The 26,410-nt window shown below is 44.9% G+C and overlaps 1 protein-coding gene across 1 annotated transcript in view; it reads right to left on the bottom strand.

Annotated features, from left to right (window-relative positions):
• Window positions 1-26,410, bottom strand: part of CSMD2 (CUB and Sushi multiple domains 2) — a 192,550-nt gene that overhangs the window by 116,386 nt on the left and 49,754 nt on the right. Inside the window, exon 9 of the mRNA XM_089914073.1 lies at window positions 3,032-3,234. Coding sequence (XP_089770199.1) covers window positions 3,032-3,234 — 203 coding nt within the window. The remainder of the gene's footprint in view (window positions 1-3,031; window positions 3,235-26,410) is intronic.

The following is a 26,410-nucleotide window of genomic DNA, read 5'->3' as shown; positions in this document are numbered from 1 at the left end:
CATACTCAGAAAGATTATTTATAGGGGAGGCAATGGGATGCGATGATTAAGGGCCTAGGTTTGGGAATCAGACACAGGCGTTTTGACCCAGGCTCTGCTACTTACTAACTAGATGACCTTGAATGAGAAACCTTTCTGGGCCTCAGAGCCCACATCTGCAACATGGATTAATGATGATGCCTGTACTTTATGGTTTTTGTGAAAATTATAAGAGATAACGTTGTAGAGAGTTTAGGGTGGTGCCGGCTCTATAGATGGCAGTGGTTACGCTTTCCTCTCCTTCTTTGCTCCCGCTCACCTTTCTTCGTTCTCACTTTCTCCCCTTAATGCTACTGAATGTGAGCTGCTTGGCAAAGCCTCCAGGGAGAGGCTGGATCCACGTAGTACACACAGGATGTTAGATGTTACACAGTCATGTTTACTCAATAAAGCCAAGCCTGCACTAGCCATCCCTGGCATTTCTGTACAATCCCCTGTCAAACACACACTATAATGTTAACATGGGGTGAGCCGTTCTCCCTTCCCTAGAGTAGTGCTGGTATTTGCTAAGCGATGACAGCAACAGGGAAGGTGACCTTTTCCAAACCTCGGGTACACCAGCACACCAGGCCAGGTAGTTTTGCCCACTCCCCTGTCTGTAGGCCTAAGTGATGTTCAGGGTGGCTTGCCCAAAGCAACTCTTGTGTTAGAGGAAAACACCCTTTCATTTGTTCAAGGCTTCCTGTGCCCAGAGGTCCAGTAAGTGGTGAGTGAGCTCCTGCTGCATACACACGCTGTGCGGGAGTCTGATGGGCATGAGGTGGCCCCTACCCTCTAAGAGCTTCCTGTGAGCTGGCAAATAAGTGGCCAGCTCCCAGGCAAGGCCAGGTGCCTGGAATTGGCAACGTGCTGAAGAAACAGAAGTTGAGTGCTGGGGGTGCCATCGGCAACAGCAGTTTGTTCTGAATGGGGAGCTTAGGAAGAAGTGGCATCTGAGATGAACCCTGAAGGACGATAGGGCTTCTACGAGTTGGGCAATGCATGAGAAAGCAGCTGAAGTTGCTGGGCGAAGGCCTGCCTCACCAGAGCGCCCAGAGACTCTGTCCCACGTGGCAACTGCAAGGACACATTGGAGGTCAGATAATGCAAGTCCACGGGGGAATTTGCCGGTACGATGATGGGCTCTTTTTTTTCCTTTTTTAAAGCCATACCCATCAGCTTGAGCACAGAGAAAATACGTGTCTGGCTTAATTATTCCCAATTCTCCTCCCCGCAGCGAGTGGACTGAGCTGTCTCTTCAGCATTCTACTCTCCTTACTGCTGGGAGATCCTTCTATTGCTTATCCCAGCAGTCTCCAAAGTTTGTTCCATGAAATGCTAGTCTCTTGAGATGGCCTAGAAAAAAGTCATCCATGATGAAATATGTTTGAGAATTGTGACCTACCAGACCCCTTCCTAATGCATCTGCGTTAGCAGAACAATGCCCTCCGAATCCGGAGGCTCCGAATGACAGATAACCTCTTTAGGTCTGCCTCAACCTAAGCACCTTCCTGACATGACGTGACCACACAGACTTCCTTTTCCTTTAAATACCAATTAATTGTCCATGGAACTCCTGGGAACAGATGTTGGGAAATGCTTATCTAAAATGACTCTCTTGTCGCCCCGCAGTGGGACCCTAACCTTAGGTGAGTTCAATGTTACTCACTGGTTCCCGGGGACCCTCTCCATGGGTGAATGGGTGCGGGGATTTCCAGTCAGAAGACTCCCAATGAACTCCACAAGGAGCTATTCCTCGAGAGGCCGGCAGCCGGCATGAGCGTTAAGTGGGCAAGTTCATGAGTACACAGGAACATGATCCTGGAGACCCTCATTTACCACACACGCTGCTAAATGCTCGTCTCCATGGGGAAGACAGAGGCAGGAAAGAGCTAGAAGTAGGCTCTGTAATGCCATTGCAGCCTTACTGGTGCTAGAGCTATACCCAACCACCCTTAGCTGACGCACCTACCAGGTGAGAGTGTGGAGGCAAAGCCATGGCCCAGGTGCCACACAGCCTCGCTCTGGCATCACCATGGCAACCCCCCTCTCACATACACACAGTGGAGTAAGGAGATGGTAATGAAGACAGCTGCTGTATAATAAACATAAGCATAGACCGACGCAGAGTCACTCGTGCAGGGAGATGAGTGGTGGAAGAGGCATTTCAGAGGAGATGAGATGATGCATCGCAGGGAGAGGCAGGACCAATCATAGAAACGAGCCAGTACTGGGACTTGGATGTTTGAGCATTGCCCATTTTTGGTAGCTCGCTGTCACGCTCCTCCATAGCTGGCTATCGCAGCACATAATTAATTGAATTTAGATGACTCGTATTTGGCTTCCGGTCCTTATGGAGACGTGCACCAGACTAAGAACAAGAGTGTGTGACATGTCAGCTCAGCTCTTCTGTGACTGTGCTCCAAGCCAGTGTCAGCTGTCCCTCCCCTGCCTCCCTCCCCACTCTCCACGTTTCAGCCACAGTGGACAACCCTCCACTTCCAGAGCCTGTTATCCTGCCTCTCACACATTCACACGCTCTTTGCACCCAGGATGCCCTTTTCTCTCTTTCTCATCTAATAAGGACCCACGAATCCTCCAAGTCCAACTCCATGGCAACTCTAAATCCACGTCACAGTTGACTATGCCCTCCTTGAAATACTGTATTTTCTTCTGTAACTTCTACTCACCCTTCCGGTTGGAGCTTGGGCATCACCTTTCCTGGAACATCTTCCTTGATGCTCCAAGGTGACCATTATAGCTCACATTTCTCCCTCCAGATACTTGTTGATTTGTATGTCAGTGTTTATTCACCTACCTGTCTCCCCTCCACTCAGGGTAAGCTCGGCACAGATATCAGAACAAGCACCACCCATGGACCAGGCACAGAGCAAATGCTCAATAAATATCTTTACCCGAGTGGAGAGATAGAGGAAAGAAGGGACTTGCGGGAGGAGGAAGGGGGGTTACGGCAGGATTGATGGATGGAGGCTGGCGGAAGGTGGGCACAGACCTGAGAACTGAATGGCAAAACCCTGCTTGCTGGTGAAGAAGTCGGTGCTGAACTGCAGAACGACCAAGCTGAAGGTGCTGTGCAGGTCCTTGGGCAGGGCCGGGCCACTGAGCTCCTTCAGCAGAACCCCACTCTCCACAGGCCCATCCCAGATGCGCAACACGTCGTGGAGCTCCTCCGTGTCAAAGACCAGGAAGTGGAGTCTGAACGGAGAGAAGAAGCAGGTGGTCACTCGGGGCTCAGCCCCTTCTTTCCAGGCGCTTCCGGTCAGGCAAAGTCATACACCTAAGAAAGACTTGCAGGAAGGAAGAGGATTAGAGAGAATTATCCTCTCAATTTCCATCCAGCCTGCTCCACGCATTGGAGGTCACTAGAAAATGGGAACAAGGGTGAGGGAGGGTAGATTTTGTGCATCCTGTTTATTATTGTGGAGCTTCCTGTTGCCACTGTAAAACCCCACCCATCTCCTCCACTCTACACGGCAGTCCCCAGGCCTCACTCCTGAGCCCCTATCCATATCACTCTAATTGGAAGGGGATGCTGAGAAGGCAGGATCTGGGGATAAAGGATAGAGGTAAAAAAACAAAGACTCAGTCAAAAGCCCAGCAAGTTATTTTGTGGATGTTGACAAACTGACTCTGAAGTTTATGTGGAGAGGGCAAAAGACCTAGAAGAGCCAGCACAACATTGAAGAAGAACACATTTGGAGAACTGACACTACCTAATGTCAAGACTTACTATAAAGCTACAGTAATCAAGATAGTGTGATATCAGTGAAATAACAGACAAATAAATCAAAAGTCCAGAAATGGACTCATATTAATATAGTCAATTGATCTTTAACAAAGGAGCAAAGATAGTCTTTTCAACAAATGGTGCTGAAACTACTGGACATCCACATGCAGAAATGAATCTAGACACAGACTTTATACCCTTCACAAAAATTAACTCGAAACAGATCGCAGACCTAAATGTAAACGTAAAACTATAAAACTCCTAGAAGATCACATAAGGGAAAACTCAGATGCCCTTGGGTATAGTGATAACTTATTAGATACAATGCCAAAGGTACAATCCACGAAGAAAACAGGTGATAAGCTGGACTTCATTAAAATGAAACATTGCTGCTCTGCAAAAGATAACAAGATAGCAAAATCTGAGGGCGCTCAAATTCCTCATACAGAATGGCCTGGTATCTGCAAAGAACACCCTCCTGTATACTTTAAATAATTTTTAGATTACTTATAATACTTAATACAATGTTAATGCTATGTAAATAGTTGTAAATATAATGTAAATGCTATGTAAATAGTTGCCTGTGCATGGCCAATTCAAGTTTGCTTTTTGGAACTTTGTGGATTGTTTTCAAATATTTTCCATCTGAGGTAGGTTGAATCTGTGGATCCTGAACATGCAGATACGGAGAGCCAATTCTATACAAAGAATTCTTAAAACTCAACAGTAAGAAAACAAATAACATGATTAAAAAATGGGCTAGGGCTTCCCTGGTGGTGCAGTGGTCGAGAGTCCGCCTGCCGATGCAGGGGACGCGGGTTCGTGCCCCGGTCCGGGAAGATCCCACATGCCGCGGAGCGGCTAGGCCCGTGAGCCATGACCGCTCAGCCTGCACGTCCGGAGCCTGTGCTCCGCAACGGGAGAGGCCACAGCAGTGAGAGGCCGGCGTACAGCGAAAAACAAAATAAAACAAAAATGGGCTAAAGTTTACCAGATACCTCACTAAAGAAGATATACAAATGACACATAAGCATGTGAAAAGATGTCCCACATCGTATGTCACCGAGGAAATGCAAATGAAAAAAGCAATAAGATACCAGTGTACACTCATTAGAATGGCTAGAATTCAGAACAGCACCAAATGCGGATGACGATGTGGAGCAACAGGGACTCTCATCACTGCTGGTGGGAACGCAAAATGGACCAGCCACGTGCGAACACAGCTAGGCAGTTTCTTACAAAACTAAACACTCTCTTACCGTACGATCCAGAAACTGTGCTCGTCGGTATTTACCCAAAGGAGCTGAAAACTGATTTCCACGCAAAACCTGGCACACAGATGTTTAGAGCAGCTTTATTCATAATTGCCAAAACTTGGAAGCAACCAGGATGTCCTTCAGTAGGTGAATGGATAAATGAACTGTGGTATATCCAGACAATGGAATATTATTCAGTGCTAAAAAGATATGAACTATCAAGCCTTGAAAAGACATAGAGGGACCTTAAATCCATATTACTAAGTGATAGAAGCCATTCTGAAAAGGCTACATACTGTATGATTCCAAGTACGTAACATTCTGAAAAAGGCAAAACTATGGAAATAGTAAAAAGGTCAGTGATTGCCAGAGGCTAGGTCAGGGAGAGGGGATAAACTGGTAGAGCACAGAGGATTTTTAGGGGAGTGGAAATACCCTTATGATACTGTAATAATGGATACATGTCATTCCACATTTGTTCAAACATATAGAATATGGGCACGAAGAGCAAACCCTAATATAAACAATGGATTCTTGGTGATAATGATGTGTCAATGAATGCAGATTCATCAGGTCTAACAAATGTACCACTCTGATGGGAGATGCTGATAATGGGGGAAGCTGTGCAGGTGTGGGGCAAGGGGGTGAATGGGAAATCTCTGTACTTTCAGCTTTGCTGTGAACGTAAGCCTGCTCTAAAAATTTAAGTCTTAAAAAAGGTGTGTGTGGGGGAAATAAAGGTCAGGGGTTATGGCAGGATCTTCGGGAAGCTGGTCCAGCTGCAGTGGGGGTAAGGGTGAGCCTACACCTCCACTTCCCAGAGCAGAACTTGGATACCAGCCTGTCTCTCTGTCTCTCTCTCCTAATCAATTTTTTATTTCAGATTAATGTTAGGCTTACAGAAACGTTGCGAAGATAATACAGAGAATTCTTATAGACCCCTTACCACTTCTGCCACTGTCAATGCCTTCCATTTCCCTGGTACATTTGTCACAACTAAGAAACCAACATGGTACATTACTATGAACTCAACTCCCGTTGATTTGGATTTCACCAGTGTTTCCACTGATGCCCTTTTTCTGTTCCAGGATCCAATCCATTTATCACTATATCCTTTTAAAAATGTCTTTTAAAATTATAAAAATAAGATATGCTCAAGGCAGAAAAAGGCTAACAATATACAGATGTCCTGAATTTTTAAGAAGTCTCTCTCACACAAACCAATCTGTTCTCTAGAACTTTCCACTTGATATTAGGTTTGGTGCAAATACTTCCAGATTTTTTTCAATGTGCACACATAAATTCCCCCCACCTCCGCCATGGGACTATATTTTACATAGTTTTATGCAACTTTCTTCACTTAATACTCTATAATGGAGATATACATCTACTTCATGTTTTTCCTGTAGAAATGTACATTGCTATATTTCACTATTTCACATATGACTGCAAGGAACATTCCCATCTTTATGCAGTGTTTCACATTTATGTTAATATTTCAGTTGGCTTGTAGGAATACTTTGGTCGGGGGGACGGGTATACAATATATTTAAAGTTGTTGATAAATCCTGCTCAGTTATTCTCTTAAGTGATTGTGTCAATTTACATTCCCCCTGAACAGTATTCATATGACTGTTCTCTTTAAACTTCACCTTACCAACATCAGATATTACAATGTAAATATATTCTATATTAAAATACTTGCCCGTCTGCTAAACCGAAATGGAATCTCACTAGTGTTTTAAATTTAGATAATTCAGTAAGGTTGCGTATCTCTGCATATATTTATTGGTCATTTGTATATCTTCACATCCTTTACCCAGCTTGAGTTATTTGTCTTTTTAAATTCTGTTCACACATTATAATTTTTATTTATTATCTTTATATATTTTTATTTCTCTTTTACATATTTGTTGCTGACATTTTCTCCCAGCAGCTGGTATCTCTTTTTCCTTGAAATTTTGTTTATGGTGTCTTTTTTGGTATAGAAGTTACTCATTCTATGTAATCAAATGTTAATATTTTCCTTTAAGGATATTGGATGTCATGGTACGCTTGGGCAAACCCTCTTCTTCCCTATATGATTAAAAAGCAAAGCTTTAGGGCTTCCCTGGTGGAGCAGTGGTTGCGAGTCCGCCTGCCGATGCAGGGGACACGGGTTTGTGCCCCGGTCCGGGAAGATCCCACATGCCACAGAGTGGCTGGGCCCGTGAGCCATGGCCACTGAGCCTGCGTGTCCGGAGTCTGTGCTCCGCAATGGGAGAGGCCACAACAGTGAGAGGCCCATGTACCGCAAAAAAAAAAAAAAAAAAAAAAAAGCAAAACTTTAATATTTTCTCAGCAGTTGTGTAGTTTCATTTGTTGAGGTTTATTGGTTCATTATTTTTTCCAAATGGACCCTCAATTATCTCGCCACCTACCTAAAGTAGCCTCTTCCATGTTCTATCAAGATGCTCTGCTTCTTTCCTCCTTAGCATTTATTACAGTCTATACTTTATTTATTTGTTTACTACTCCTCTCCCCAGCTAGAGCATGACTTTCACGAGCATGGGGGCAGGTCCTCTTCACTCTGGTAGCCCCACGGCCTGGGCCATGCCTGACCCTTCTCATAGTGCTCACGAGTACCTGATTGAAGATGCCTGTGCCTGGATAATCCAGGCTCTCTCTCTCAACGGGTCTGAAACCTCGGCCATGGGTCTGAGTCTAGACTCTCTTCTGTTCCAGGGCTTCCTCCTTTGCCGTGACGGGATTCTAAATACTTGTGGTACCAGAAGCTCAGCTACTCGGCTGATTTCAGTTTTCAGTCTCATATTTTGATATTCTTACAGGGCAAGCTCCCCTTCGTATTTTCCCCCAAAATTTCTTAGCTAATTTCCCAAATTTATCCTTTCAAATTCCTCCAAATCCCGTGGATACTATGATTGAAATTGCACTTATTTATTTATTTTAAATTTATTTATTTATTTATTTATGGCTGCGATGGGTCTTTGTTGCTTTGTGTGGGCTTTCTCTAGTTGCGGAGAGCGGGGGCTACTCTTTGTTGTGGTGCGCGGGCTTTTCATTGCAGTGGCTTCTTTTATAGCAGAGCACGGGCTCTAGGCGTGCGGGCTTCAGTAGTTGTAGTTTTCAGGCTCTAGAGCGCAGGCTCAGTAGTTGTGGCACATAGGTTTAGTTGCTCCGCGGCATGTGGGATCTTCCCGGACCAGGGTTTGAACCCATGTCCCCTACATTGGCAGGTGGATTCTTAACCACTGCACCACCAGGGAAGCCCTGCACACACTTACTGATTGATTCGGGCAAATTGATATCTTTACGTTACTTACTTTCCCCAGCCAGGAACACTGTAGATGTGGTAACTTATTTAGGGGTTAGTTTAGGTACTTTGGTAAAGTTTTATGGTTTTCCTCTTAAATTCAATTTTTGGCTTTCAGCTCCACTGTGAGCGGGATTTAATTATTAGTTACATATTTATTGTTGGATATATATATGTATATGTGTGTGTGCATGTATTTCTTATTTTCAGTCACTAGTTAAGTTCTAACAGGCTTCAAGTTAAGCTCTTGGATTTCCTAGGTAGACCCTTTTATAGATACAGGTGGAGCTTCCTCAGTACCAGAGCTGTGTGGGTTTCCTCAATGGTTGTATTCTCATCCCCCTGGCAGGCCTCTCCTCCAAGGACTTCTGACGAGTGAAAACAGGCTTCTCTTCAAGGCGTTTAGGAGGGAACAGACTGGGGTCCTACACTTGGTTGGAAGGGGAGAAGGAGCTCCGCAGGAAAAGCGGAGCAAACAAGCATCCTCCCTGCTGTGCTAAGCTGCCCCTGGCTTCTCTGCTTCCTCCTGGTCCGTGAGGCACTGGGAAATCGGCAGCCGCCTGTAGGCGCAGACCAAGCGGTAGCTGTGTGGTGCTGCCGGACGTGCTCTCAGAGAAGAGAGGTTCTCGTGCGCCAGGCTTGTCAGGGAAGGCAGGAGGAGACGAGGCTAGAAGTTTGGGCGGCGTGAAAGGGAGCGTGTTTTCTCTTTTTCTTTTCTTTTCTTTTTTTTTTTTGCGGCACGCAGGCCTCTCACTGTTGTGGCCTCTCCCGTTGCGGAGCACAGGCTCCGGACGCGCAGGCTCAGCGGCCACGGCTCACAGGTCCAGCCGCTCCGCAGCATGCGGGATCCTCCTGGACCGGGGCACGAACCCGCGTCCCCTGCATCGGCAGGCGGACTCTCAACCACTGCGCCACCAGGGAAGCCCAGAGGGTGCTTTCTTTGGATGTACTAACACAGGACAAGACCCAGAGGCAGGGGAGAGGTTAAGGCACCTGGGAAGACAGGTGACACCCACACTGGAGTTCGGGTGGCATGAGTACGTCATGGGGACAGAGCTGGATTGAGAGAGGGACATCAGTATTAGCTAGCAGACTTGGGGTTTTATCCTCTTCTGGTTAGAGACCGACTGAGGTCCCTGAGGTTGAATAATGGAATGGATGAGTGAGTGAATTGAAGAATGAACAAATGAAATCCCAGAAGGACCAGACCGATGGGAAGTGTGAAAAGAGAATATGTACACTAGGTAGAAATGAAAGAAAACATATTTATACAACCCCTGTGTACAAGGCAATTTCACCTTATCCCATTTAGTCCCCACAAGCATCTTTATTTTGTAGGTAGCACCATTCCCCTCTTTAAAAATGAGAATACTGAGGCTCAGAGAGGTTAAGTAACTTGCTCAAGGTCAAGGGCTGGTCAGAGAGCGACACAGAATTACATTATATAATTCCAGTCCAGGTCAGACTTTGGCGCTTCCTCTCTCTCCTGTGACAACGCTGCCTGCACCTCCAGAAGGAAGAGGCTGTGGCCGAGAGCCAGGCCTGCTCCAGAGAGGCCCCATCAGTAATCAATAGTTTACATGTCAATCATACACAAGGTTAAAGGGCTGAGATTTAAGACCCTTAATTAAAAGTGCCAATTCACTGCATTCAGCTTAACTGATCTGTTAGTCAGACAAAGTCAAAGGCTTGGCATTGATGAGGTCAACAGAGGTGGGAGGACGAGGCCAGAGGCCAGAGGAGGGAGCCTGAGGTCCTGTGTATGCAGAAACCATGCAGCTTGGCAATGGAAAGGAGAGAAGCTGAAGTTCTGGACCTCTTACTGCCTTCGTTTATGTAAATGCCTTCTGTGTGCTAGGTGCTGGGAGATAATGGCGAAGATGACAGACAGGGTGTCATTTTCCAGCTGTTTCTGGAGACGGGCAATACTCCTGCACACACAACCCCATCAGAAGACTACCAGCTGTGGGCAAATGCGATGAAGGAAACGGTAGAGCGCTGAGATGGAGTCACCGGGTTAGACAGACTGGCCAGGAAGGCCTCTCCATGGAGATGACATCTAAGGAAGAGGAGAGGCTTAGAGGGAGCCAGTCACCAGGGCAGGACAAGAGGTGGGAGGACGTTTTCTGTGGATAAAGGGCAGCATGAGCAAAGGCCCCGAAAGGGAAGCAGCTCGGAGCATCAGAGCAACAGAAAGGCACTGAGGCTGTCCCTGGGCCAAGAGAGGTAGGCAGAGGCCAGGTCTCGTGGGGCCCGGTGGGTCGGGGAAAATTTTGGATTTTATTCTATGGGCTAAGGGACGTCACTGAAGGATTTTAAGCTGAGGCCTTACAAGATCCCATTTTCATTTGAAGATCACTCCTGCTGCCCAGATAAGAACAGCCTGGCAAGGGCAACGTCGGATGCAGGGAAATTAGCTAGGGGGCTACTACAGGTGCTAGTGACCTCTTTCATGATAAATCCTTGATGCTAGCCAGTGAAGCTTTGCCAATCTGACCACATGCATTAAGAGTCTTATTGAAGACGTTTTTCATCCCATAGAAATCAAAGTCTATAAAATGCTAATTAGAGGTTCTCATTGATAGGGATAATTCTGGGCCCAAGCAGACATTTGGTTTGCCTGCGCAGCTCCCCTGCAGGTGACCATCCGGTCTCCTTCTGGCTTTTGAAATACTGAAAATCATTTGAGGATCCTGCGCCCACCGTGCTGTGAGAAGGTGATCCTTCATCTTGACGCCTCACCCGTTTGCGCTCTTGTTTCTCTGGGCCACAGACACAACAATAGCCACGGAAGAGGGAGGGGGCCTGATGTGCATCACACTCTGTGCTGAGAGCTGCCGAAACATGGAAGGCTGTGTCTTTGCCCTGGAGGCTGCTGCTGTTTATTGAAAGAGACACACACAACACAATAATACGTGCAGGAGGTGCTGAACGCGTGGGATAAATAAAGTGCTATCGAAATAACTGGACGAAGAAGAGAACTAATCATTTGTTGGAAATCTACGTGCCAAGTGCTTCATGTATATTGTCTAATATCCTCATAACAAGCCTGTAAGTTGGAGCCTATTTTTGCCATCTTGCTGATGTGGAAACTGAAGTCCCAGGGGTTAATTGGAGAGACTTGCTGAGGGTGGGGGGGGGGGCGTCAAACAGCTTGTCAGGGTCAGAGGGTGTATTCAAACCACGTCTGTCTGGGACCAAAGGCCTTTCTTTTACATCGTCATCTTCTTCTAATTGAGAGAGGCAAGGAAAACTTCAAGGAGGAGATGTCTTTGAAGCAGTTTTGGAGAAATAAAAGCGAAGCACAAGGAAAGTGAGAGAGGAAGGTGACTGCAAGAGAGAGAGCAGGGGCTTCCCTGGTGGCGCCGTGGTTGAGAATCTGCCTGCTAATGCAGGGGACATGGGTTCGAGCCCTGGTCTGGGAAGATCCCACATGCCGCGGAGCGGCTAGTCCCGTGCGCCACAACTACTGAGCCTGCGCGTCTGGAGCCTGTGCTCCGCAACAAGAGAGGCCGCCATAGTGAGAGGCCCGCACACCATGATGAAGAGTGGCCCCTGCTCGCCACAACTAGAGAAAGCCCTTGCACAGAAACGAAGACGCAACACAGCAAAAATAAATAAATTAATTAATAAACTCCTACCCCCAACATCTTCTTAAAAAAAAAAAAAAAGAGAGAGAACAGCATTACAGAGGCACACAGAGTGTGCACCCAAGCTCCCCCTCACCTTTTCAATCCACCTTTCCCACCAGGGCCAGCTGACCTTTCTGAACCACGTATCTGACCAGTCATTCCCTTTTCCCTACAGAATAAAGTCAGGCTTCCTAGGGGATGCTCCAAGCCCTCCATGAATAGCCCCAACTGCCTCCTCCTCTTCCTCTCACTCTTTACCCATTTTCTTCTTTTTCTCTGGCTTCAGTGACTTCCCTCTGCCTGGATGTTTCCAACCCCTACACGTGCCCTCACACCACCTGTAGTGGCTTGAATGGTCTCCCCCCAAGAGATATGTTCAAGTCCTAACACTCGGTCCCTGTGAATGTAACCTTACTTGGAAATAGGGTCTTTGTAGATGTCATCAAGTTAAGATGAGGTCATACTGGAGTAGGGTGGGTCCTGAGTCCAATGACTGACGTCTTTCTAAGAGAAGGGAAAGGGAGATTTGGATACAGAGGCACCGTGGAGACGCAGGGAAGGGGACCATGTGAAGATGGAGGCAGAGACTGGAGTGATGCATCCACAAGCCAAGGAAGGCCAAGGAGTGCTGGCAACTCCCAGAAGCTGGGAAATGAAACTGATTCTTTCCTAGAGTCTTCAGAGGCAGTATGACCCTACCCGCTCCTCGATTTTGGACTTCTAGGCTCTAGAAGTGTGAGGAAATAAATTTTTGTTAAGTCATTCCGTTGTTACAGCAGCCCTAGTAAACTCATACATCACCTGAATACCATGTCCCAGTAGATCCCCACCTCCAGTTGGTAAGCTTTTCCATGGGCTTTTCCATGCCCTCCCCATGGCCCCAATCTCGTGAGATGCTCCTCTGTGTGCTCTGTGTATCAGAGTCATCCACTGAATAACCTGTCTCACTGAGTTCCTTAACTGTTGTGTTTGTGTCTCCTTTGTGTTTGTATCTTTGGTACCCAGCACCAGGCCTGACCCACACTAAGCTCCCGGTTTGGCTGAGTTGATGAGTAAGTGAATGGCTCATCAGCTTTCGGGGACGCCCATAGTTCAGTCCGTGCTGTGTGTGCCACTTGGTGACGGGCAACTTAAATCCTATGTGCTAAGGAAGATACTTCCTATTTCACTGGAGGTTCTGACATCTCTCTTTACTGCCCACATCCCGCCCCTTGAATCTATGTCTTTGGCATCCTATCGCCACCATAGAGATAGGACCTAGCCGCACAGACCCTGGGCCAGAGATGGCTGCCTAGTTTAAAGCCAGAAGACAGGGGGATGCTGCAGCCATGGTCTCACACTCTCCAAATACAGCTCTACAAGTCTTCTGACCAATATTCACACATCCAATCAATGAACAGTAGGCAGTGGGTGCAGATATCACACCAGGAACTGGTGATATAGACAAGAACATGGCTTGTTTCTGCCCCTAGCTGTGGTGTGATAAGTACTATGGTACAGATACGCACAGAGAAGGTCCCACCTCAGGCCAAGGGGTGAGGCAAGGTCCCCGGAGGAGGGAACAACTAAGCTGAATCTTAAGAGATGAACAGGATTTTCCAGATGAAGGGGGTGGCGAGGAGTGTGGGAAGGAAGGGGAATGCCGGGCAGAGAAAAGAGGTTGCGCAAAGACACGGATGGATGGAGAGACGGGCACCCCCAGGACAGTACAGGTTCTTCAGGAGGACGAGAGCATGGGTGCAGGTGGGTGAGACCTAAAGCCATGGGTTTGGACAAGCCCACCCAATGAGTATCAGTGTGGGCAGCACACAGAGAAGGGCGTCCTGGAGATCCATGGCATTAAGGATGAGCAGGGGAAGGAGACTAAGAATGAGGAGTGGAGGAGGTAGAAGGTAAACCAGAAAAAGGTGCAGCCCAAGGAGTCAAGAGAGGAGAGGGGCTTCCCTGGTGGTGCAGTGGTTAAGATTCTGCCTGCCAATGCAGGGGAGATGGGTTCGAGCCCTGGTCCTGGAAGATCCCACATGCCGCGGATCGGCTTAGCCCGTGCGCCACAACCACTGAGCCGGCATGCCACAACTACTGAAGCCCACGTGCCTAGAGCCCATGCTCCACAACAAGAGAAGCTACCGCAATGAGAAGCCCATGCACTGCAACGAAGCGTAGCCCCCCGCTCCCCGCAACTAGAGAGAAAGCCCTCGTGCAGCAACAAAGACCCAACGCAGCCATAAATAAATAAATAAATAAATAAGAGAGAGAAGAGAGACTCAGCAGGGCAATGATGTCCAACTGTGGAAGAAGGCAAGGCAGGCATGGCCTCTTCGGTCCTTTCCACGGTACTGGGTCAGGGCTGGGGGCAGAGAGGGGGGAGCCCCGTTTCCAAAAAGGAGGGGCCTTGAGTTGGTCTCAGTGTCCTAAATCTGCCTGGGGTACAGCCTGGGCTTTCACTACTGACAAGTATGCCAGCTCAGCTAATGAGCCCCGCTGGTCTCTGGTCCTCTTTCCCATTCCCCTGGGGGCTGCCCGGAACCTCTGCTTGCTCTCTCTGGAGCTGGGTCTTCATGTCAGATTGGCTGCCACTCCCTTTAACTGCAGGGCACCCCGACCATGGGGCCATCCCTGTTCTGGGATCTCTGTACACCTTTTCATCATGGTGTTTCCACAGAGTCCCACCTTCCACCACAATGTCCCAACAGCAGCTCCCCAGGTGAGGGAGCCCTCACCTGGCCCTCACTCCCTTACCTCTGCCCACCAGCCCACCACTAAGAGTCCCCCCAGGCTTTGCGGGTAAGGTTTATGACACTCAGCTTCAACCACAGGAAGAGATTTACTGCCAGAACTTTCATCTAAAAAGCTAGGAGAGCATCAAATTGTCATTGTAGGGGGCTGCACCCCTTAAGTGCTGTCCAAAGACAAACTCGAGTCTGGGATTATGGTTTTCAGCTCTCAGTCTGAAGGAAACTTTAACACATTGGGCATTTCTCGGGTACTGCCCACTTCCACACTTAGAAGTGGTTCATCTGTATCTGTCACACATTAGAAAAATGCAAAAACTAGAAAGGAAAAAAATCACAGCATCTTTATATGTTGATTTCACTTGCCTTCTGACTGGGCCCCAGAATATGAAAAGGCTTTGGGTGCTTCGAAGCAACTGTCACCACTGCGTGAACACATGGATATTGCACCGGGAAGAGTGTTAAAGCGGATCTTTACATCAGGGGAAAATGGCATGTGAACGAACAGCTGCTGTAGCAGGGGGAGGGGTCAGAAATCACTCCTGTCCCCAAGTGAGAACGCAGCTTAAATTATCCTCAGTGACTTTGGAAATGACAATAAGAGAATAATACTTGCTTCACAAAATGCCCCCCTCTGAGCCACGGTGCAGCAAACCAACAATTAAACCATGATTATAATAGCAGACAATAATAATTAAAGCATTGTGCCATCCAAAGAGCAAAAACTGAGAAGACAGACCAAAGCTCAAAGCAAGCATTGGTGTCTAGAGCAAAAATAGAGGTTGTCCTTTCCTGGTGCCAGCTGGTATTGGGAAGACAGAAAGATTCTTCTTGTGTTATTTTCCTAAGTGAAAGAATAAACCTGGGCTTCAGTCACTGAAGAAGCTACAGCGACTGGTGTTCTGGGAGGCTGGGCAGTGTACAGATGCAGCACTGAAGCTACTGCCCTGTGTTTCACTCTTCCTTGCTGAGTAACCTTGCGCCACTTGTTTTCTCATTATCATCGCCCTGTAAATGAAGGCTCTGTGACTGCCTATTGTTCACCAGAACCTGCCCTGCAGGTGTCAGGGACTCTGTGAGGGGCAGAGGTGTCTTTATCCTTTTTGGAAGAAATGTTTTCCATGAAATGAAGCTCTGCCTCCCGAAGAGGCTATTTAACAAAATGGCTACGAGGTCAAAGACTTGGGTTCAAATACTCATTCTTGATAATTGAGCGACCTGAAAGAGCCTCAGTTTATTACTCTGTAGAACGGCAGTAACATCATCTATCCAGCAGTGTTGCCAAGAGGATTATTGTAAATGCAATCACATATAAAGTACCTAGCACTGAGCCTGATACATAATATCAAATCAAAAGATGGTAAAATCACCTACAACAAATTACAGTTTAGTTCTATTTTTTTACAGTAAGTCCCCTACATATGCACCTTCAAGTTGTGAACTTTCAAAGATGTGAATGTGCATTTGCGTGTCCAGTCACATGTTAGTTCACGTGTCTGGTGTACATTGTCACGTGCGTGCATCCTCTACAAGTGGTTGTGCTTTTGTGTACTTTACTGTAGAGTACTGTAGAGAGTACAGCAGTGCAGTACCATCGCCCACCTCCTCTCCCTCCTCCGGTCAGTAACTCTTGCCTGTTCACTGGATGCCAGCCCCTGTATGCCAGCTGTTGGACTGTACCACTGTACTTTTCAAGGCACTATACTGTCAGATTAAAAATGTCTTATTTTTTGTGTTTGTTTTTTATGTATTATTTGTGTGAAAAGTATTATAAACCTACTACAGTACAGTACTCTATAGCCAATTGTGTTAGTTGGGTACCTAGGCTAACTTTGCTGGACTTACGAACAATGGGACTTACGAATGCGCTCTGAGAACGGAACTTGTTTATATGTAGAAGACTTAACTGTATTTGTTTTACTCCATTAAGAGAGATACGTTAAAGTCTCCTATGGCTGTCAATTTCTTCTTGTTTTTCTGACAGATTTTGCTTTAAGTTTTCTTGTTAGGTTATTTGGTGCATAAAGATTCATGACTGTTGACACACTTGTGGACTAAGATTTTATCACGTGAAATAATTCCCTCTGTCCCTTTTAATATGTATATATATATTTTAACCTTGAATTTTACCTTTATTTAGAAAAGCAGGGGGGAATCGGGAAGATGGCGGGGGGGGGAGGAATCGGGAAGATGGCGGGGGGGGGAGGAATCGGGAAGATGGCGGGGGGGGGGGAATCGGGAATATGGCGGAAGAGTAAGACGCGGAGATCACCTTCCTCCCCACAGATACACCAGAAATACATCTACATGTGGAACAACTCCTACAGAACACCTACTGAACTCTGGCAGAAGACCTCAGACCTCCCAAAAGGCAAGAAACCCCCCACGTACCTGGGTAGGGCAGAAGAAAAAAGAATAAACAGAGACAAAAGAATAGGGACGGGACCTGCACCAGTGGGAGGGAGCTGTGAAGGAGGAAAGGTTTCCACACACTAGAAGCCCCTTCGCGGGCAGAGACTGCGGGTGGTGGAGGCGGGAAGCTTCGAAGCCGCAGAGGAGAGCGCAGCAACAGGGGTGCGGGGGACAAAGCGGAGAGATTCCCGCACAGAGGATCAGGGCCGACCGGCACTCACCAGCCCCGAGAGGCTTGTCTGCTCACCCGCCGGGGCGGGCGGGGTGGGAGCTGAGGCTCGGGCTTCGGTTGGAGTGCAGGGAGAGGACTGGGGTTGGCGGCGTGAACACAGCCTGCAGGGGGTTAGTGCACCACGGCTAGCCGGAAGGGAGTCCTGGGAAAAGTCTGGACCTGCCGAAGAGGCAAGAGACTTTTTCTTCCCTCTTTGTTTCCTGGTGCACGAGGAGAGGGGATTAAGAGCGCTGCTTAAAGGAGCTCCAGAGACGGGCGCGAGCCGCGGCTAAAAGCGCGGACCCCAGAGACGGGCATGAGATGCTAAGGCTGCTGCTGCCGCCACCAAGAAGCCTGTGTGCGAGCACAGGTCACTATCCACACACCCCTTCCGGGGAGCCTGTGCAACCCGCCACTGCCAGGGTCCCAGGATCCAGGGACAACTTCCCCGGGAGAACGCACGGTGCGCCTCAGGCTGGTGCAACGTCATGCTGGCCTCTGCCGCTGCAGGCTCGCCCTGCATCCGTACCCCTACCTCCCCCCGGCCTGAGTGAGCCAGAGTCCCCGAAGCAGCTGCTCCTTTAACCCCGTCCTGTCTGAGCGAAGAGCAGACGCCCTCCGGCGACCTACACACAGAGGCGGGGCCAAATCCAAAGCTGAGCCCCGGGAGCTGTGGGAACAAAGAAGAGAAAGGGAAATCTCTCCCAGCATCAGGAGCAGCAGATTAAAGCTCCACAATCAACTTGATGTACCCTGCGTCTGTGGAATACGTGAATAGACAATGAATCATCCCAAATTGAGGAGGTGGACTTTGAGAGCAAGATTATTTTTTCCTCTTTTCCTCTTTTTGTGAGTGTGTATGTGTATGCTTCTGTGTGAGATTTTGTCTATATAGCTTTGCTTTCACCATTTATCCTAGGGTTCTATCCGTCATTTTTTTTTTCTTTAAAAAATTTTTTTTTCTTAATAATTATTTTTTATTTTAATAATTTAATTTTTTCCTTCCTTCCTTCCTCCCTCCCTCCCTCCCTCCCTTCCTCCCTTCCTTCCTTCTCCCTTTTATTCTGAGCTGTGTGGATGAAAGGCTCTTGGTGCTGCAGCCAGGAGTCAGTGCTGTGCCTCTGAGGTGGGAGAGCCAACTTCAGGACACTGGTCCACCAGAGACCTCCCAGCTCCACATCATAATATCAAACGGCGAAAATCTCCCAGAGATCTCCATCTCAACACCAGCACCCAGCTTCACTCAACGACCAGCAAGCTGCAGTGCTGGACATCCTATGCCAAACAACTAGCAAGACAGGAACACAACCCCACCCATTAGCACAGAGGCTGCCTAAAATCATAAGTCCACAGACACCCCAAAACACACCACCAGACGTGGACCTGCCCACCAGAAAGACAAGATCCAGCCTCATCCACCAGAACACAGGCACTAGTCCCCTCCACCAGGAAGCCTACACAACCCACTGAACCAACTTTAGCCACTGGGGACAGACACCAAAAACAACGGGAGCTACGAACCTGCAGCCTGCAAAAAGGAGACCCCAAACACAGTAAGATAAGCAAAATGAGAAGACAGAGAAACACACAGCAGATGAAGGAGCAAGATAAAAACCCACCAGACCTAACAAATGAAGAGGAAATAGGCAGTCTACCTGAAAAAGAATTCAGAATAATGATAATAAAGATGATCCAAAATCTTGGAGATAGAATAGAGAAAATGCAAGAAACATTTAACAAGGACCTAGAAGAACTAAAGATTAAACAAGCAATGATGAACAACACAATAAATGAAATTAAAAATACTCTAGATGGGATCAGTAGCAGAATAACTGAGGCAGAAGAATGGATAAGTGACTTGGAAGATAAAATAGTGGAAATAACTACAGCAGAGCAGAATAAAGAAAAAAGAATGAAAAGAACTGAGGACAGCCTCAGAGACCTCTGGGACAACATTAAATGCACTAACATTCGAATTATAGGGGTTCCAGAAGAAGAAGAGAAAAAGAAAGGGACTGAAAAAATACCTGAAGCGATTATAGTTGAAAACTTCCCTAATATGGGAAAGGAAATAGTTAATCAAGTCCAGGAAGCACAGAGAGTCCCATACAGGATAAATCCAAGGAGGAACACACAAAGACACATATTAATCAAGCTGTCAAAAATTAAATACAAAGAAATCATATTAAAAGCGGCAAGGGAAAAACAACAAATAACACACAAGGGAATCTCCATAAGGTTAACAGCTGATCTTGCAGCAGAAACTCTGCAAGCCAGAAGGCACTGGCAGGACATATTTAAAGTGATGAAGGAGAAACACCTACAACCAAGATTACTCTACCCAGTAAGGATCTCATTCAGATTTGATGGAGAAATTAAAACCTTTACAGACAAGCAAAAGCAGAGACAGTTCAGCACCACCAAACCAGCTTTACAACAAATGCTAAAGGACCTTCTCTAGGCAAGAAACACAAGAGAAGGAAAAGACCTACAATAACAAACACAAAACAATTAAGAAAGTGGGAATAGGAACATACATATCGATAATTACCTTAAATGTAAATGGATTAAATGCTCCCACCAAAAGACACAGACTGGCTGAATGGATACAAAAACAAGACCCATATATATGCTGTCTACAAGAGACCCACTTCAGACCTAGAGACACATACAGACTGAAAGTGAGGGGACGGAAAAAGATATTCCATGCAAATGGGAACCAAAAGAAAGCTGGAGTAGCAATTCTCATATCAGACAAAATAGGCTTTAAAATAAAGACTCTTACAAGAGACAAAGAAGGACACTACATAATGATTAAGGGATTGATCCAAGAAGAAGATATAACAATTGTAAATATTTATGCACCCAACATAGGAGCACCAAGATACATAAGGCAAATACTAACAGCCATAAAAGGGGAAATCGACAGTAACACATTCATAGTAGGGGACTTTAACACCCCACTTTCAACAATGGACAGATCATCCAAAATGAAAATAAATAAGGAAACACAAGCTTTAAATGATACATTAAACAAGATGGACTTAATTGATATTGGTAGGACATTCCATCCAAAAACAACAGAATACACATTTTTCTCAAGTGCTCATGGAACATTCTCCAGGATAGATCATATCTTGGATCACAAATCAAGCCTTGGTAAATTTAAGAAAATTGAAGTTGTATCAAGTATCTTTTCTGACCATAACGCTATGAGACTAGATATCAATTACAGGAAAAGATCTGTAAAAAATACAAACACATGGAGGCTAAACAATACACTATTTAATAATGAAGTGATCACTGAAGAAATCAAAGAAGAAATAAAAAAATACCCAGAAACAAATGACAATGGAGACACAACGACCCAGAACCTATGGGATGCAGCAAAAGCAGTTCTAAGAGGGAAGTTTATAGCAATACAATCCTACCTTAAGAAACAGGAAACATCTCAAATAAACAACTTAACCTTGCACCTAAAGCAATTAGAGAAAGAATAAGAAAAAAACCCCAAAGTTAGCAGAAGGAAAGAAATCATAGAGATCAGATCAGAAATAAATGAAAAAGAAATGAAGGGAACGAGGGCAAAGATCAATAAAACTAAAAGCTGGTTCTTTGAGAAGATAAACAAAATTGATAAACCATTAGCCAGACTCATCGAGAAAAAAAAGGGAGAAGACTCAAATCAATAGAATTAGAAATAAAAAAGGAGAAGTAACAACTGACACTGCAGAAATACAAAACATCATGAGAGATTACTACCAGCAACTCTATGCCAATAAAATGGACAACCTGGAAGAAATGGACAAATTCTTAGAATAGTAGAACCTGCCAAGACTGAATCAGGAAGAAATAGAAAATATGAACAGACCAATCACAAGCACTGAAACTGAAACTGTGATTAAAAATCTTCCAACAAACAAAAGCCCAGGACCAGATAGCTTCACAGGCGAATTCTATCAAACATTTAGAGAAGAGCTAACACCTATTCTTCTCAAAATCTTGCAAAATATAGCAGAGGGAGGAACACACCCAAACTCATTCTACGAGGCCACCATCACCCTGATACCAAAACCAGACAAGGATGTCACAAAGAAAGAAAACTATAGGCCAATACCACTGATGAACATAGATGCAAAAATCCTCAACAAAATACTAGCAAACAGAATCCAACAGCACATTAAAAGGATCATACACCATGATTAAGTGGGGTTTATTCCGGAAATGCAAGGATTCTTCAATATGCAAATCAATTAACGTGATACACCATACTAACAAATTGAAGGAGAAAAACCATATGATCACCTCAATAAATGCAGAGAAAGCTTTCGACAAAATTCAACACCCATTTATGATAAAAACCCTGCAGAAAGTAGGCATACAGGGAACTTTCCTCAACATAATAAAGGCCATATATGACAAACCCACAGCCAACATCGTCCTCAATGGTGAAAAAATGAAAGCATTTCCACTAAGATCAGGAACAAGACAAGGTTGCCCACTCTCACCACTCTTTTTCAACAGAGTTTTGGAAGTTTTAGCCACAGCAATCAGAGAAGAAAAGGAAATAAAAGGAATCCAAATTGGAGAAGAAGAAATAAAGCTGTCACTGTTTGCAGATGACATGATAATATACATAGGGAATCCTAAAGATGCTACCAGAAAACGACTACAGCTAATCAATGAATTTGGTAAAGTAGCAGGGTACAAAATTAATGCACAGAAATCTCTGGCATTCCTATACACTAATGATGAAAAACCTGAAAGTGAAGTCAAGAAAACACTCCCATTTACCATTGCAACAGAAAGAATAAAATATCTAGGAATAAACCTACCTAAGGAGACAAAAGACCTGTATACAGAAAATTATAAGACACTGATGAAAGAAATTAAAGATGATACAAATAGATGGAGAGATATATCATGTTCTTGGATTGGAAGAATCAACATTGTGAAAATGACTCTACTACCCAAAGCAATCTACAGATTCAATGCAATCCCTATCAAACTACCACTGGAATTTTTCACAGAACTAGAACAAAAAATTTCACAATTTGTATGGAAACACAAAAACCCTGAATAGCCAAAGCAATCTTGAGAATGAAAGATGGAGCTGGAGGAATCAGGCTCTCAGACTTCAGACTATACTACAAAGCTACAGTAATCAAGACAGTGTGGTACTGGCACAAAAACAGAAAGATACATCAATGGAACAGGATAGAAAGCCCAGAGACAAACCCACGCACATATGATCACCTTGTCTTTGATAAAGGAGGTAGGAATGTACAGTGGAGAAAGGAGAGCCTCTTCAATTAGTGGTGCTAGGATAACTGGACAGGTACATGTAAAAGTATGAGATTTGTTCACTCCCAAACACCATACACAAAAATAAGCTCAAAATGGATTAAAGACCTAAATGTAAGGCCAGAAACTATCAAACTCTTAGAGGAAAACATAGGCAGAACACTCTATGACATAAATCACAGCAAGATCCTTTTTGACCCACCTCCCAGAGAAATGGAAATAAAAACAAAAATAAACAAATGGGACCTGATGAAACTTCAAAGCTTTTGCACAGCAAAGGAAACCATAAACAAGACCAAAAGACAACTCTCAGAATGGGAGAAAATATTTGCAACTGAAGCAACTGACAAAGGATTAATCTCCAAAATTTACAAGCAGGTCATGCAGCTCAATAACAAAACAACAAAGAACCCAATCCAAAAATGGGCAGAAGACCTAAATAGACATTTCTCCAAAGAAGATATACAGACTGACAACAAACGCATGAAAGAATGCTCAACATCATTAATCATTAGAGAAATGCAAATCAAAACTACAATGAGATATCATCTCACACCGGTCAGAATGGCCATCATCAAAAAATCTAGAAACAATAAATGCTGGAGAGGGTGTGGAGAAAAGGGAACATTCTTGCACTGCTGGTGGGAATGTGAATTGGTACAGCCACTATGGAGAACAGTATGGAGGTTCCTGAAAAAACTACAAATAGAACTACCATATGACCGAGCAATCCAACTACTGGGCATATACCCTGAGAAAACCATAATTCAAAAAGAGTCATGTACCAAAATGTTCATTGCAGCTCTATTTACAGTAGCCAGGAGATGGAAACAACCTAAGTGTCCATCATCGGATGAATGGATAAAGAAGATGTGGCACATATATACAGTGGAATATTACTCAGCCATAAAAAGAAATGAAATTGAGCTATTTGTAATGAGGTGGATGGACCTAGAGTCTGTCATACAGAGTGAAGTAAGTCAGAAAGAGAAAGAGAAATACCGTATGCTAACACATATATATGGAATTTAAGAAAATAAATGTCATGAAGAACCTAGGGGTAAGACAGGAATAAAGACACAGACCTACTAGAGCATGGACTTGAGGATATGGGGAGGGGGAAGTGTAAGCTGTGACAAAGCGAGAGAGTGGCATGGACATATATACACTACCAAACGTAAAATAGATAGCTAGTGGGAAGCAGCCGCATAGCACGGGAGATCAGCTCCATGCTTTGTGACCACCTAGAGGGGTGGGATAGGGAGGGTGGGAGGGAGCGAGATGCAAGAGGGAAGAGAGGTGGGAACATATGTATATGTATAACTGATTCACTTTGTTATAAAGCAGAAACTAGCACACCATTGTAAAGCAATTATACTCCAATAAAGATGTAAAACAAAAAAAAGAGAAAAGCAATATTGTGACCCCTGTTTTTATTTATGTATGTTCTCATGCTATTCCTTTTTCTCAACTTTTTAATATTTTATTGTTCTTCTGTTTAGCAGCATTTTTTTTTCTTTACCGAACTTGAGACTCTTTTGCTTGCAATATGGAAATTTAACTTGTGTGCACCAGCTCTAATCTCCTTACAGCTCCCTCCCTGCCCACAGGTTTGTCAGTGAAAGCTCCACACGTAACAGTAGATGCTCCCTTTTACTGTGTGCCCTCATTTCGGGGCTTCCCGCTGGGATGCTCACACATCATTCTGCCCACTCCTTTTGCAGACTCTTAGCTCAGCATTTTAGTCTTGCACTCTGTTCTCCCACTTGACCTTAGTTCTTGGCTGATCCTTCAATCCTCCCCCAGCCATCCTGAGCTCCTACAACCCTGGCCAGCTCCAGGGACCACCTCTTCTCCTCTTATTTTCTTCTACCTCGCACTGTGGAGTGGCCAAACAAAAGTGAATTTATACTCATTTGAGAATTGATACGTTTGTTCTTGAAGCAGCGATGATGTTATGTGTTCACAAACTCTTGTTTCTTCTTCCACCTAGGCACAACCTCCCTTATAATTAGGTGAGCTGGGAAATGTGTTCTGTTCAGTGGGTTGAGGAGGAAGACCTGACTCTTAAAACAAGTTTTGTTCTACTCTCTGATGCCTTCTCTTTTTCTCCTCAGCTGGCCAAATTTGAGGACACACTGGAGGACTCTGAGGGTCTCACGTGAAAGGAGCCTAATATAGGGAGACTAATAGAAGCTTATCTCCATCAACCTGTTTTATGCTTTTTGATTATTATGTTTTCTTGCTATTTCCTTTTTCTTTGTAACATGTCTTAGTTTTCACATTTCCTTCAGTGATTCGCAAAGTATACATTTTGTTTTTTAATTCTACTTTAGGCATTTTTAAACATTTTCAAAAATATTCCTAAATGGGTATTTTCTCTAATTATCAACTTTAAGAAAAATAATAAGCACAGGGAGATCAGCTCAGTGTTTCGTGACCACCTAGATGGGTGGGATAGGGAGGGTGGGAGGGAGATGCAAGAGGGAGGAGATATGGGGATACATGTATATGTATAGCTGATTCACTTTGTTATAAAGCAGAAACTAACACACCATTGTAAAGCAATTATACTCCAATAAAGATGTTAAAAAAAGAAAAAGAATATACCATTTCACTCTCCTTTATGTAAGACAGAAAAGCTAAAAAGATTTTACTTTCCCCTCTGCCTTCCGCCAACTATCAAAACACTGACAATACAAGCAGGGACTATAGACTCAAATTAAATATCGTCTTTCATGGTCATCAATTCTTTGTATAGTTTTTTCCTAAACATCTCAGTTGGCTAAAAATTATGTCTATTTTAGTTTCCTGTGGCTGCTGTGACAAAGTACCACAAATGTGGTGACTTAAAACAACAGAACTTTATTCTTTTGAAGTTCTGGAGGCCAGAAGTCTGAAATCAGTATTGCTATGTGGAAATCAAGGTGTCAGCAGGGCTGCACTCCCTCCAGAGCCCCTAGGGGAGAATCTATTCTTTGCCTCTTCCAGTTTCTGGTGACTGTTGGCATTCCTTGGCTTGAGGCCTCATCATTCCGATCTCGGTGTCTGTCTTCACATCACCTTTTCCTCTGTGTATATAAAATCTCCCTCTGCTTCCTTCTTATTAGGATATATATGATTGCATTTAGAGCCCATCCAGATAATCCACAATAATCTCCTCATCTCAAAATCCTTGGTTTGACCACATCTGCAAAGATCCTTTTACCAAATGAGGTAATGTTTACAGGTTCCAGGCTTTAGGACCTGATAACTTTGGGGGCCTGCTGCCCTCTCTTTGCAAGTTCTTCAACAAGCCCGGGCGGGCAATTTTCTGTGGCTCTTGTGCATATTATATCCTGGCTGAATCAATGATTCTCCAAAGTCTTTGGTCTTTGATGTTACAGAGAAGAAACTTCAGGAGGGTTGGATTAGTTGTGATTGTTTATCGGAAATGGCTGTTTTATTTGCTGAGGGCTGACTGTGTGCTTACCTGTGTGTGTTTTGTCAAGTGCTTATAGGGATTTTTTTGTTCTCCATGGAACTGTTTCATTTTTCATCAAGTTGTATCTTATTCATTTTGCCTGGAACTCAGTGAGTCCTTTCAATTCACCAAGGATAAGAAGAGTTTGCCATCGTGTGTTTTATTGTACCTTTTGTTAATTGTTCCATTTGTTAATTGTTCTTCTTCATTTATGCCGCCTGGATTGATGCTCTGTCTTCCACATTTGGCAACTTTTCTTTCATTACTTCCCCACCTTCACACCTTTTCTCTTCGGTCTCAGAGAGATTCTCCAGCTTGTCT

This window comes from Delphinapterus leucas, chromosome 1 (assembly GCF_059928025.1).
Source record: "Delphinapterus leucas isolate spDelLeu-1000000601 "Yukka" chromosome 1, BTC_Dleu_Yukka2, whole genome shotgun sequence".
NCBI classification, from domain to species: domain Eukaryota; kingdom Metazoa; phylum Chordata; class Mammalia; order Artiodactyla; family Monodontidae; genus Delphinapterus; species Delphinapterus leucas.
The sequence above is the reverse complement of the archived record's forward strand: the minus strand, read 5'-3'. Positions and strand labels throughout refer to the sequence as shown.